The sequence below is a fragment of the Petaurus breviceps genome, unplaced genomic scaffold (genome assembly GCF_028583685.1).
Source record: "Petaurus breviceps papuanus isolate PSGF00001 unplaced genomic scaffold, PetGlider_PUasm1.0 91133, whole genome shotgun sequence".
NCBI classification, from domain to species: domain Eukaryota; kingdom Metazoa; phylum Chordata; class Mammalia; order Diprotodontia; family Petauridae; genus Petaurus; species Petaurus breviceps.
In genome coordinates this window covers 59,332,004-59,347,033 of record NW_027187419.1, presented here as the reverse complement: position 1 = coordinate 59,347,033, position 15,030 = coordinate 59,332,004, and the positions used below count along the sequence as shown (strand labels likewise).

Sequence of the window (15,030 nt, the reverse complement as noted above, 5' to 3'; positions counted from 1 at the left end):
TTCTACTAAAATGATCTCCAGATGTCTCAAATGCGATTTTATCATGATTATTATTACTAATTTGATTGGTTTCTCCTCTCACCTTTTTTATTCCAATGCTGTAATAGAACTGTGATATCTTTCAATGAGGGTACTCCTTCCAGTAATTCAGATTGCAGCCTTTACACATCTTCCTCTCTTGTTGAGCTCTTCCCTATTTTTGCACATGTATCAATCACAAGGAGTTCCATGCAATGGGCTGAGAATTATTTTCCTGATATCTCAACTTATTCAAATGACTTTCTCTTTTTTCAAATTTTTCTTAGCACTTAGTATGTTTTTTTTTTGTACTGCTTTGTGCTTGTCATACACGTATATTTTATATCACCTTATATATAATAAACTACATCTTATTCTTTCTGTTAGATTGTAAGCTGCTGAGAAACCAAGGTCAGTTCCATACCATAATAAGATGTGGGATAGAACTTTGTATGAACTTGAATCAGTTTCCCTTATTTTTTGTTCATCTTCCTTGTGCTTTAACTTTCCTAATAACTTCAGGGGCAACTAGGTGGCACAGTGGATAGAGCACCAGACCTAGAGTCAGGAGGACCTGAGTTCAAATCCAGCCTCAGACACTTGACACACTTACTAGATGTGTGACCTTGGGCAAGTCACTTAACCCCCAAACAACAAAACAAAACCAACTTTCCTAATACTTCAGTGAATATGTGGTCTTACTGATGTGGACAGTCACTCCTGTAGTGCAGATGGCAAACTACCCACTCTTTCTTATCCACTGTGACTATTATCCGTGTCCTTTGCTAAGTACTCCACAGGAAGCCTGCCATATGTGTAGGAGAACCTTTCTCTAGGCCTTGGAGAACCAAGCCAGCTTGGAGGTTTTCTGTTATTCCCTGGCCCTTGCTGCATGACTTTGTTGTTGTTTGGTCATTTTAGTCATGTCCAACTTTTTATGACTCCATTTTGGGGTTTTCTTAGCAAACATACTGGAGAGGTTTACCATTTCCCTATTCAGATCATTTTACAAATGAGGAAATCTGAGGCAAACAGGGTGAAGTGACTTGCCCAGGGTCACATAGCTAGTAAGTGTCTGAGGCCAGATTTGAACCCAGGAAAATGAATCTTTCTGACTCCAAGCCCAGTACTCTATCCACTGTGCCACCTAGCTGACTCACTACATGCTAGGAAATGTCCTTTTCTACTCATGCATCTCTTTGATATAGTTAATGCTGCTTTGTGTATATACTCTTTATTGTTGGCTATATATTACTGCCATTCATGCCCACCCACGGCTTTCTCTGTTGTTCTTAGGTCATCTGCAGTTTTGATGCTCTATTTCATGATTAGAAACCATATGGCATCAGTGAAAGGATATTGGAATTAAAAAGAAGCTTGGTTTTTGTTTCATAAAGAAGTTTGGAATTGTTGGCCGCACCACAGAACTTCCCAATTGCAAATTCTCTTGCTCTCTTTTTTGTTTAGTTCTGGGCCCAGCTCCTTGTCTAGCAATAGTCCCTGTCTAAGACGGTTTTCCAGTTTTGCTTACACTGGGGAAATCTCACTTTCAAACTATTTTTACATTCTCTTAGATGAAGGCATACAAGGTAATTTTTATTCTTTAGTCTATAATTTTGATATGTATATATATATAAGTGAAATATGGTGTTTAGATGTGTAAGTTAACTTGAGCTTCCATTCACTATATGTCATTTTTTGCCTCTTCTCATATAAAATATTTTGTTACAAGTTCATGTATTTTCTAGCATTGAAATAAAATAGCTTTTGCAGTCACTTCTCTTATGTCTTTTTTCCAAAAGGAACAGAATTTGCCTAAGATAAACATACAGATGGCAAAAGGATATGTTGTATATGATTTCAAAGAAATCATACTTGTCAGAGGCCTGTGGTATTCTTTTAAAGTCGTAAAGTATAACACAGGAAACTGTGGATATAGCACTAACCATCCATTGTAGGGTACATAACATCAGAGACCACAGCCCACTTGAGAGCCATTCTCCTGACTACTATGTCACCAGACTCTTCATATCTGTGATTGGCTGTAAACTTCAATTGCTTCTGTGGATAATATAAAGTTGTAGGAGCCCAGGCTTCATAGCGCAATTAGGTAGCTTTTATCTAAGTACCATCATGGAACTGCTAGTGGGTGACTGGGAATGTTTTCTACTTACACTATCTTCAGACCTGAGGATTTCATTATTATTATGATTATTATTACTAATTTGAAAATTTATTTCTCCTCTCATCCTATTTATTTCAATGTTGTAATGAAACTGTGATCTCTTTTAATGAAGGCCCTCCTCCCAGTAATTCAGATTGCAACCTTTCCATGGTTTCCTGTCTTGTTCAACTGTTCTCTATTTTTGCACATAAATCTGCCACTTAGGAGGTTTGCCCAATATGTTGGAAATCATTCTTTTAGTATTGCCTGCTTAGCAATGGATTACATCAGGGGGAAGGAGGAGAAAAGAGCAAGCATTTATGTAGTACCTCTGTTAATTATTGCTTATTTGTCCTGTATATAACTTGCTTTGTATGCATTTGTTGGCATTTTGTCTCCCCTTTAGACTGTAAGCTCCTTGAGGGCAGAGATTATCTTTTGCTTCCTTTTGTATTCCTTGGATTTATACAGTGCTCAGCATATAGTAAATACTTTAAAAATGTTTGGGTGATTGCGGGGCCACAATGTTAAGTGCTTTTCACAAATATTATTCCATTTGATATGTATGACAACTCTGGGAGGTAGGTGCTATTATTATCCCCATTTTATAGTTGAAGAAATGGAAGCAATCCTGGATTTGAAGCCAAATAAGCTAGCTTTAAATTCTAGCTCTGCCTCTTATTACCTGTGTGACCTTTGGGCAAAGGTCCTTGTGAGTAAAATGGGGGTATTCTGACTCTGTATGATCCTGTTGCATGATAATTTCTACTAAGGAGATAATAGTGATATTATAATGCAGGAAAGCCCTTAGAGTCCTAGAAGTATCAATACACTTGTAGGGGAAAAAAACCTGGACTAATTTATGGACAAACTACTTCAGACCTAGAGGGAGGAAGACTGGGATGCTGAGGGGACTTGAAATTATGGCAAATGAAGGTCAATTAAAGGAGAAAGGTATATTTTAGCTTACAGGGAAGATAGTTGCTGTTTTCAAGTATTTCCATCTGTTTTAGAGTGATTAGACTCCTATTTTGTATATTTCCAGATGGTCAAACTAGAACTAGCAAATGGAAGTGATAGAAATATAGATTCTGATTTAGTAGAAGGAATTTACTAACAATTACAACTGTCCATAAATGATTCAATGTTGTAATGGCATGAGAATTGCTGGAAGTGTTTGAGTATAGGCCAACTGACTGTTGGAAATGGTTTTGAGGGGATCATCAGCCAGTGGGGAAGAAGGGGCAGGGGCAGTATACTAGATGACCTAGAAAGTTCCTGTGTTACTCAAAAATTCTCAGTGTTTGCTTGTCTATCAAGGTAAAGTGGGATATTATAGGCCTGAGGTCTCTTCAATCTCCTTTGCTAGCTCATGATCCCCAGTCTGTGCATGTTTCCCAAGGTTGTGTCCTAGGGCCTCTTTTCTTGCCTCTTTCTCACCTAGTAATTGAAATCCTGTGGATTTAACTATCATCTCTATGCAGATGACACCGAGATTTATATATCTAGCCCTTCTGCCTTGACCATTAGTTTTGCATCACTAGCTGCTTATTGGGCATTTCAGACTGTATTGTCATGGATATCTTTAATGTAACATGTCTAAAATTGAACTCATTATCTTTCTCCATAAACCTTCTACCTCCTTATTCCTATCGGAGGAAGCACTGTCTTTTCAATGTCTCAAGTTTGTAATCATGGTGCTTGTTACCCTGTACTCCTCACACCCCACCTATCCAATAATTAATTGCCAAATCTTGCCATTTCTACCTCTACAAAATCTCTCTTGTCTGACTCCTTACTCACATTACTACCACCTGGGTTCAGGTTCTCATCACTTCTTGCCTAAATCATTGCAACAGCATCCTAATTGGTCTCTTAGCCTTAAGTCTTTGCCCCCCTCCAGCACATCTTACATACTGCTGCCAAAATAATTTTCCTTAATTGTAGATCTGACCATGTGCCTCCCCTATTCAATCTCCAATGGCTTCCTGCTGACTTAGACCTGGCTGCAACTGATCTTTCCAGCCTCATTGAACATGACTCTCTCTTGTACTCTTAATCCAGCCAAGCTGTCCTCTCTCTTCCTCACATATAGCACCCCATCTTCCATGTTTGTGCCTTTGTACTAGGTGAACCTGTGCCTGACATGCACTGCTTCTTTACCTCTGCTTGAGTCCTTCTCTTCCTTTAAGAATAACTGCATGGGGCGGCTAGGTGGCACAGTGAATAGAGCACTGGCCCTGTAGTCAGGAGGACCTGGGTTCAGATCTGGCCTCAGACACTTAACACAAAAAAATAGCTGTGTGACCTTGGGCAAGTCACTTAACCCCAATTGCCCTCCAAAAAGAAAAAAAAATGCCTGCATGCACCATGTTCCCCCAAAGCCTTTCCTGATCCCCTCAAATTGCTAGTGTCCTCTCTTCCAAAATGCCTTGTTTTTTTTTTTTACTATTTTGTATATATTTGTATAACTCTTTATTCTGTATACATTTTTATACTTGTTCCCCCCCCCCTTTAAGATATAGGCTTATTGTGAGCACCAATTATTTTATTCTCTGTACTAGAATATGCCTCGCACCTGGCACATAGTAGGCACTTAACAAGTGAATGCTTGTTAATTGATTGAGATACCAGGATTCAGACCTTCTATTTGGAGGCATCAGTATGTGACTTATACTAATTGGTCAGAATTTTTTGATCAGTGATTTCATTAGGATTGGATGCTCTCAGTGAAGTAGGTGAACTGCTATTTAGCAGCTTAAAGAATTAGAGTTGCCTAGAGCCATGAGAAGTTAAAATGCATTCCTAAGGTCACACATACAAACTGTATCCTAGGCTGTACTTGAACCTTCCTAACCCTGAGACTATTTCCTAATCCATTCTTCTAGATGCCTCTTGGTAATGATGATGGTAATTATAATAATGTTTCACATTTCCCTGTCACTATTTTTGCAAAGTGTTTTATATTCGTTATCTCAGTCAGCCTTCCTCAACTGAGAAAAACCTGTCAAAAAGCTGGGTCCTCTTGAGACACTAGTGATGATATTGGGCAATATTTTACTGGATTTCAGACTTGATATATTTTTCTCAATTCTGTGATCCAGAGCATTAGTGCTGTAGGGTCTTTTTTGGTATTCATCTTGCCAAAAAGGTATCCCAGGCATGAAGATTTGGTTACATCTCATGGTTGATCACAATTAATATGCATTATAGAATAATAGATGGGATTCCTTATCCCTCTCCTGTACTTAAATCCCTAGTTTAAATAGGTTTTAAAAAGACATAGATTTTGCTCATCAATTACAAGACTGAATCCATTCCGTCTGTCATGGCCATTGTGTTTTGGATAGTTCTAACATTACTTAATTGATTTTGAAACATTTACACCCATGAGATCCAAACCATTTATGCACCATTAATCAGTGGAATCAATACATTAGATAGTGAAGTAGGAATGGATTTAGATGATGTACCTCATCAGGATTTTCTGTTGTTGATGCTAATTTTTACTATATTCAGACCTGTAACTGATTAAAAACTTTTTTTGTTAAAAAAAAAATTAGGATCTCCTTCTGCTTGGAGCTACAGCCATTGAAGATCGTCTTCAGGCGGGTGTTCCAGAAACAATATCAACACTAATGAAAGCAGAAATTAAAATATGGATCCTAACTGGAGATAAACAGGAAACAGCAATCAATATAGGTAATATATTTTTAAAGAGATAATATGTTGAAGCTGGTTATAATGATAATAAATGTGTTCTAGTGTCAAGGATAGGTAGCTGATATCCTACAATTATTTCAACCTTAATTGAAAAGTAGAGCCCAGTAAGATTTTCCTATCATGAGGCAAGAGAAAAGCCCCTTGAAAACAAATGGTTCTGAACATTTTTGTTTGCCATGGATCCCTTTGGTAGTCTAAGGAATCCTGTGGACTTCTTCTTACATTATTGAAGGAAATGCTAAATTTCATTCAGAGGTTAGTGAAAGTAGAGATATAATTTTGTTCCCATCCAAGTTCATGTATTCCCCAAAATCAGTCCACAGATCCCTTGCCTACCCCCTGGTTAAGAACCTTTGCTCTAATTAAAATGAATGTATCAGAGTAAAAAGATAATAAGATAAAAATCTCCTGTTGTTATTTCTAATTTTCTAAGGTGTAAAGTTCTCTTCTGTATGTCTCTATGCCTTCCTTCCTTCCTTATTTTTCTACTTGAAATATGACTTATGTGAATTTTTATTCAATCCTTGTGCTCTTTGTAAACTCAAACTTAGGTGCAGCGAGTGAAGACCTATAATACACTTTCCTAGCAAGATATCATAAAATGAAAGATATTGGCATAAATACATGCTTTTATATAAAAGTGCCTTTTCCTTCCTCACAACTTTATGTTATTCTATACCAATTTCTCATTCTGAACTCATTACAGATACATAACTTTGAAGTTGTTTTTATGTATATTTATAACCAGTTTTGATTATTTAGGGACATATCCAGTTCATGGATTTTCCAGACTTTATGCTTCTTCAGTCTGTACTTCAGACTTATTAGTGCTAGTCAGCCCCAGAAAGAAAGACCAGAAAGGAAAGGTGCACTAGAAATCAGTCCAATTGCTTTTGTTAGCAGCCCAAATAAAAGGTTTAGGTGTAGAAGTATTGTATTGCTAACCAAAATTAAGTTTGAGGATTATCTTTGGAATTTAATTACATGTGTTTTTTCTAAAACTGTTATTATAGAATACTGAAGCTTGGTAACACATAATGGTATACAGGCATGGCCTACCTAATGTCCTATATGTTTTCCTGTAACTCATTATGTTAAATAAAAAAACATCATGGGAGCGGTTAGCCGAATAAGAACAATGATATCAGTGGGCGATCAGTCTAACAACTTTGCAGTGGGGCTTGGTTGTAATTTGCTAATGATATTGCAAAACATTATTGATCAGGGCAACTTTTTACCTGATGTGTTTGTATGTGAATGACTTAAAAATGAGTGTCCTAGTACTTATATATACACTATTGACTCTTAACCTCTTCAAAGTAATCCTCTTTTAACATTGGTTACTTGAAATGATGTTACCATTGCTCAGAGCATTTGCTCGACTCCTTTGGAGTTAGTTTTGAGGTCGCTATTAAACTTTTGAATATCCTCATTCATGACAAATATCTTTAGAGGAAGTAGTTGTCTTTTGGAAACATTCATAGTCAAGGATGGGAAATAAGGTGGCGATATAAGTTATTACTTTTTGTAGGCTTTTAAAAAAGTAAAGCATGACTATAAAGTGAAAAGAGTGTGTGTGGGGGGGGGGAAGAGAGAGAGAAGGGGAGGTATATATACTTAACTAGCTCTGAAGACCCAGCTGTACATACAATCCACCTTGAATTCTAGAATTCTTACTGAGGATCTTGCCAGTGAATATCATTGGTTTATGATGAGGACTAAGATTGTGAAACTGATTTAATACAATCCTATCCCTGTTACTGGAAAAACCACCAAGAGTGTATACTCTACCAATGTCATGATGTCAACATTGTAAAGAAAGGATGGTCTCATTGTAGAATGATACTATATGGTATTTGGAGAGGATGTTTATGATAAATTTTTGAGAATAATCTCCTAGTGTCTTAATGTGGTAGAGGTAATTCCTAATGAGCAGGACAGGCTTCAGGTACTGGCTAGGTGATAGCCTGTAGATCTCTCAGATAGGCTCTTCCCTGCTTGGCTTTAGGATTAGGGATTTTGTAGCCCTTCCTCTTCTAAATGGCAGAGGGGTCTCAGTTTGTTTCGTGGAGGTGTTATGTATATCCATAAAATTACAGATCTTTGACTTCAAAGCCTAGATGGATCCTTCAGTCCCTGATCCCCATTATTTTTAATAACAAGCCACTGGTATGGGGATGATTAAAGTGATGAGTTTATAACACCCAGCTGCTTTCTGTGTGGGAATGTTTTGTAGACCTTTTGGGTAGAGGGAGTGAGTATTGCCTGTAGGAACTATTGATTATGAAAAGGAACTATTCTTTGTGAATTTTTAAATGTACTACAAACAAAAAAGAATGTGAATTTTCTTTTTTCTGATGCAAATTAAAATGTGTATGTGATCTACACTTTCCTCCCTTTGCTTCAGACCTTCTCTATTTTTTTACTTGAAATATGACTCGTGAGTTTTTTTCAATCCCTGTGCTCTTTGAAAACTCAAGTTTAACCACCATGAATTGCCTTGTTGTGAAAATGGTGAAAAAATTGGGTTGGATAATGTTGATGTAATACTGGATGGGGGTAAGGAGATAATTGCCTTCTTTCTCTACTGCTCTAAATCCCATCTAAGTAAGCCTTGAGATGAGTATAGCATTTGAGAGAGAGAGAGAAACTTTTTTCTGAGCCAACCAAAGTCTGTCCAAGTTGGGAACATACAATAAGAACATACTGGCTGAAGCTCAATCTAGATAAGATAGATGTGTTGCTGCTAGGTAAAGGAATTTTTACCAGCTTGATGAATAAGGCTTTCTTTATCCTTTATCCTCAAAGGCTTCCAGCGTAATTCAGTGATATTTCTTGATTCACAAACAGTGACTTCTCAGATTGTGTCTGTTATACTGACTCCTTGTCAAAGAAGGCTTAATTTATGCTGCTTACACCTATCGGGTTCTATATAATTGACTAATAAAGGCATCTGAAAAGTGTGACTGATTGTGAATGTCTTGCCAAACTACTATTTATTTCCTTATCTTACAGGTTTTTTTCTGCCCTTATTTTCTCCCTTCTCTACCTCGCTCCCCACTTGTGTGTTTTTCCTTCGTTTTCGAAGAGGACCATGGCATCAGGGAAATGATGATATGACTTGCTTTTGACTTTGATTTGAGTGAGGGAAGGCTGTGCAAGGTCACCGGCCTCACTTTCTCACTTTCTTCCCTGTGAGGAAGATAAGACAACATTCCAGCTTTCTGTGATTCTGAGATCATCAGCTCCTTATGTCATTTACCTTCTCTGTTGTCCACTGTACTTAACAGTGCTAGGGATAGATTGGTGACTCAGCACATTTCTGTATTCTTGAAATGATTTTGCCTTTCCGAGCAGGTGGAATTTTCAGTCTTCATCTAGGATTTAGAAAATCCTATTGATTTTCTTTGAAACAAGGTATGGAAAGAAGGAGAAGGAGGGCACATATTTTGAATGTGCAATTTGGGAAAATTTGATGTGTGATTTATGAAAGGTTATATCTTTCAGAGTTTTTGAGCTCAACATCCAAGTTTTTGTGATCACTTGTGATTTACTAAGTGTTTTGGGGTAGGTGGACTACATGTATTTTGGGGAAAATCAAATAGTTGCTAAATTTATGGATATAGATGTGAATTATGAAACTACTTGACGTTTTTCATCTGAAACCATCATGTTTCAGAACTCAAAAGGACCTCAGAGATCATTTAATCTATCTACTCATTTTACAGATGAGGAGACACAGAAATCATAGTGAGTTAGCAGCAGAACTGGTATTAGAGTCCTACCCTCCTGACTTCTAGATCAGAACTGTTTGGGTTATTCCCCTGGTGCCTTGTGAAACTAACAACAAACTAGTTCTGTAAAATGGGTTAGATTGTATTTGCCATATTTATAATGAAAGACTGCAAACTGGTTTTTAAGGCCATCTCTACCACTTTAGAATTTATTTTTCATGGAAATTGTATTTTTTCCTCTTTGGTTATTTGCTGAAATAAAAATGCTGATTTAAATTTAACCCAATTTCAAGGTATTTTGTAGGTTTTGTGAGCCAAACTGACCCATTGAGCCTTACCTGGCAAGGTTTGCATAGTTCTTGTGGTTTTTAGGAAGCATGGTCCTGGCATGAAGCCAAAATTTTGGTTTTCTGTGTTTGAACTTAAGCTAACTAGCCATGGAGTTGGCAGTTTTATTTAGCTTAAAAATATGGCATCAGTTAGTCTAAAGTGAAATTTCAGATGTGACCAGTACTGGGATTCATATAGTCATGGTTTCTCTTATTGTTGAAGATAATCTCTGTGTTATGTATAGGTAGTGATACAAATGGATTGGACAGATAATTTTCTGAACCTATTTTTTTTTTAATGGAAGTAGGTCAAGAGCAAAATTCTTAGTGAATATCTAACATTTAAAAAATAATTTAAGTTGTGAATTGGCTTTTATGCTAAAATGTATACTTTGTAACTTTTCCATTAGTAGGTATTTATTTACCCTATTTACCCTCATTTAATGCTTTTTTTCTGTGAGGAGAATATCAGAAGTTTGACCAAAGGAATGAATTAATCAGTGGTGGACTTGCCAAATAAACATTAGCCTGGCCTTTTAAAAGTTACCATTGTCATTCCTGGTTCAGTCTTGGCCATGAAGTTCATAATATAGTTGGTGTGTATTCTGAGCTTGTGAATTTTGCCTCTTCCCCCCCCCCCCAATAAATTAATCACACAACTATGGTCCACCTGTTATCACCAGTGTGACCTTGGACAAGTCATTTAAATTCCTTAGGCCTTAGGTTCCTAATGTGTAAGGAGAGGGGGCAGAACTAAATGTCCTCAGAAGTCCTTTCCAATTCTAAATTTTTAATCTTACACATTGAACCTTGGATAGTTGCCTACCACAGAAAGGGAATGTGGGGAGGTTAAAGGGAAATAGGATGAGAAAGACATAGGAGGCACAGACATTGACCCCAAGGAGGTTGTCATCTAGCTGGAATGATGAAATCTAAATTTAAAATGGAGAAAAAAAACAAAATATAAACCTGTTAGAGATAAAAACAAAAGAAATTCAGAGGTGGACAGTCTTATCTCATGAACTAGACAGGTTAGGAAAGGCTCCATGTCAGAAGTGGGATGGGTATTTGGCACTTAATGATGACTGATGCTGTGAGGAATCATGGAGGAAAAGCTGGATCATTCTAGACAAAGGGAAGAACTAGAATTATAGCATGGAATTTTATTCAGGTCAGTGAGCATTAGATTTCTAGTCTCTGAACTTCTTTTGCAAATGTCCCTAGCACCCAGTCATATTTTGTCTTGTTTTCTATGTGACAGGTACTGTCCTAGGGATACACATAAAAATTAGATATTTCTAGTCCTCAAGGACCTCATATTCTGTTGGGGGGAAGCAAAGAAACCCAAATAAGTAAATACATAATACATAACAGTTAATCAACAAAAATGTATATGTATCTACTACATATCTGACACTGTACTCTTGGGATACAAATAAAAAGTGAGACAGTCTTGACCTTGGGTTGTTTACATTCTATTGGGGACATATCATATTTTCATAATGAGGAAATAAGAGCCTTGTGGGAATTGGGAAAGGTCTTTTGAGTGGGAGGGGGACCATGAACTGAGCAAGGAGTCAAGGGTAAGCATGCCATGGGTAGGAGGACTTGAAAAGTAATGGGCAAAGGGAACATAATAGAAAGGAAAGTGAGGTTTAGGGAAAATATGGAAGACAGAGGAGTAGCTTACTTAAGTCAGGTTTCCCATGAGTACATCTTTTGTGAACCTGGGCTAAATTCAGGATTACATTAAACTCTAATTCATGAGAGAACTTGTCTTTTCTTGGTATAGGTGAGATACCTTTCAGTTGTTCGAAAGAGACTGACATAGAAGACTTGCGTATAATGATTTTATCTTAACAAAGAGTATAATAGAAAAGCAGAATCAGTGAGAGAGTTTCAAGGGGTCAATATATTTGATTTGTGTTGGATGATTTCCAGTGTATTTTTTAATTTAAAAAAAAGCCCCGTTTCTGAGAACCAGAGTAAAACAAACCGCATGTTACATTTTGATTTCTTTGAACCTCGATTACACTGAAGTAATATGAAAAACAAACAGTTTTGCAGCACTGTTAATTTCAGAGGCAGAAAACATAAGCTCCCAAAGGTCTTCTCCCCAGCCACTTTATGATCCTCTTGTTAGATGGCTAGATTAAAGATCTAGACCTCAATTTACAAGTGTGGATTGACATTTCATACCTGGCTTTGACCCAGGAGCTGATCTCATTTTATCCACAAACATCAGAAATCAACTGCACTAGAATTGGAGCGGACTTAATTTAATTTGCCACATTAGCTAAGCCCAAATCTACTCCACAAAACAGCCATGGCTTTTGTAATTACATCTGTGCTATGTGGTGACTTTCTAAGGAAATTAGCTTCATCCTACCATTTTAGAAAATGCTTTTGCTTGGTCTTAGAGCTTTGACTCACTGCAGATTTAAATATATGGCAGTTTCCTTGGGGGTGCCCTCCCTCCAACACTGATCAGGAAATACTTAAAACATTTTCTCCAGAATATCTTTGTCCAGGTTCACTTGTCAAATGGCGTCTTGCTTGAGTGGGAAGATGTGAAATAAAACAGTGAGCCTGTATTTAAAAATTACTGCTCACTGACTGCTGCAGCTGTTGTTCCAATCAAAAACTACTAGAAAATCCTTTGGAATTAGTTATACTGAATTTGTAACAGTCTGCTGCTTAAAGCTGCTAGTATCCTCCAGGGGAGGAGTAAGTCCAACAGAGAGGGAAATGATTAAAGTTGCAATATCCCACCCCACCCCCCCTTTAAAATGAAAATAAAATATACCACCTCCCTTCTGGACCTAATCTAGAGGTTCAGACTTTGCAGGGGGGAAGATCACCTTCTAAGACTTGGAAATGGAAAAAAAAAAGTATACAAATACTTGAGGATACAAAAAGGGTACAGATGACTACAACTATCTCCCTCCTAGTCAAATGCTGTATAACCTGCTTCTTGTTTGTTACTGCTTGCCCTAAGTCTTAATTACTCCTCATTGGAAAACTTTTTGACAAAATATAAGAAGCACTTTATTTGGTCAAACATCAGACTTCCTTAGAGTGTGATTTGTCCTTTACAAAAAAGTCTTAACCCATATACTTGTGACCTACCTATATGATTTGTTTGTTTTGGGGATCATAGAACCATAGTTGTATGCTTTAAAAAATTATCCTGAGATGATTTTAAATCATTGGAGGGAGGTACAGCTTTAAAATATTGTTAGCACTGCTTTCCAATTGCATAATGAGTCTTTGGAAAATGTTTGACATTAAAAAAAATGTAACAAGGAGGGGGAAGATGGTGAGAACAAGCATTTATTAAGCACCTGCTATGTGCCAGGCACTGTTCAGAGCACTTTACAGCTATTACCTCATTTTGTCTTCACAAATTCCTGGGAGGTAGGTGCTATTATTATCTCTTTTTTATAGTTGAGGAGGCAGAGCCAGACAGAGGTTAAATGACTTGTCTAGGGTCACACAGCTGGTAAGTATCTGAGTCCACATTTGAACTCAAATTCTCCTGACTCCAGGCCTGTGTACCATACAACCTAGTTGCCTCACTAGGCAAATTCTAAAACCATAAAGTACATAGAATTTGCTCTTTATTGGCTTCCCTTCTTTCTCAGGTGGACTTTGGGCACTTCTGAGGTGGTCTTCATGGAAATACAGTGTTTATGGAGTAGAGAATAAAGCTTGTTAAGTGTCCTGCTCTGCAAATTTGCCCTCTAAAGTGTTTGGAACAGTGATAGTTAAATGTCAACTTCAAAGAGTTGATGTTTAAATTTAGTTTTCTCAGTCATTTGCATTTACATTTACGTAGTATTATATTTTTATTTTGTTTGTATTTATTCTGTATTATACTTACATATGTCCATGTTGTCTCTCATAAGAGTAGATATCATTCCATTTCTTGTATTCTTATTCCTGTTGTCCAGTTCGGTGCCAAATTCTTGTTGATGATGGATTTATAGACATATTTCATGTACAAAATTACTTTCTCTGCAATAACCCTGTAAAGTAGGTCATAAAATTAGTATTATGCCCATTTTAAAGATGAGGAAACTGAGACTGAGAGCTTGTGATATGTCCTTACTCATACATAGAGCATCAGAGCTGAAATTTGAGCTCAGTTTTTTTATGTGAATAATTTTCTTTTTCCTTTATCATGGTATATGAAATGGTTGATTATGTGAAGGTGGAATGGGCATTCATTGGTTAAGACTAGTACTAAAATCTTAGGATTTCTGACAGCTTGTGTTGTATCCATATAGGTATTAGGACCTGTGGATCCATTGTATTAGATTCCTTAGAGTAAATGTAAGGAGGAGTTCCCTTTGTTATTGTTTGATGGACCCATATTTCTTCATGTCTATATAGCAATAGAAAAGTGGATTATTTTTCTGTGAGGAAAGTTCTTTTACACTGATCCAGTGTTCAAGAAAAAGTTGAAGGATGATGAACACCAGGGACTAAAAACACTTTTTAAAATGTCTACTCTCAAAGGACTTTCAGGAGGGACATTCTTTGTTAGTCCAATGAGATGGTTGGGGTAGATGACCTGTAAGGTACCTTCTGGGCAGCTAGGTTCTGTAGTGGATAGAGCACCAGGCCTGGAGTCAGGAAGACTCCTCTTCCTGAGTTCACATCTGCCCTTGGACACTTCCTAGCTGGGTGACCCTGGGCAAATTATTTAACCTTGTTTACCTTAGTTTCCTCATCTGTAAAATGAGATGCAGAAGGAAATGGAAAACCATTTAGGTATCTTTACCAAGAAAACCCCAGTGAGGTTATGAAGAGTCGGACATGACTAAAACAACTGAACAACATCGACAACAAGATCTCTTCCATCTCTCAATCATATAATTCCTACATGAATCCTTTCCTGCTCTTCCACCTGCTATGCCCTCCTTCTCAAACTAATCTGTATTTAACTTATAGCTACACAAATTAAGGCACATAAATGTTATGAAATGTTACTGTACTGTAAGAAATGGTGGATGTAGAGGAGGAGAAAGCATAAAATGACTTAAATGAACTGATTGAA

General features: G+C 37.1%; 1 protein-coding gene across 1 annotated transcript in view; it reads left to right on the top strand.

The window, feature by feature from the left end:
* The window catches only part of ATP8A2 (ATPase phospholipid transporting 8A2), a 784,050-nt gene that overhangs the window by 287,962 nt on the left and 481,058 nt on the right, over positions 1-15,030 (top strand). The window contains 1 exon segment of the mRNA XM_069080803.1: positions 5,746-5,884. Coding sequence (XP_068936904.1) covers positions 5,746-5,884 — 139 coding nt within the window.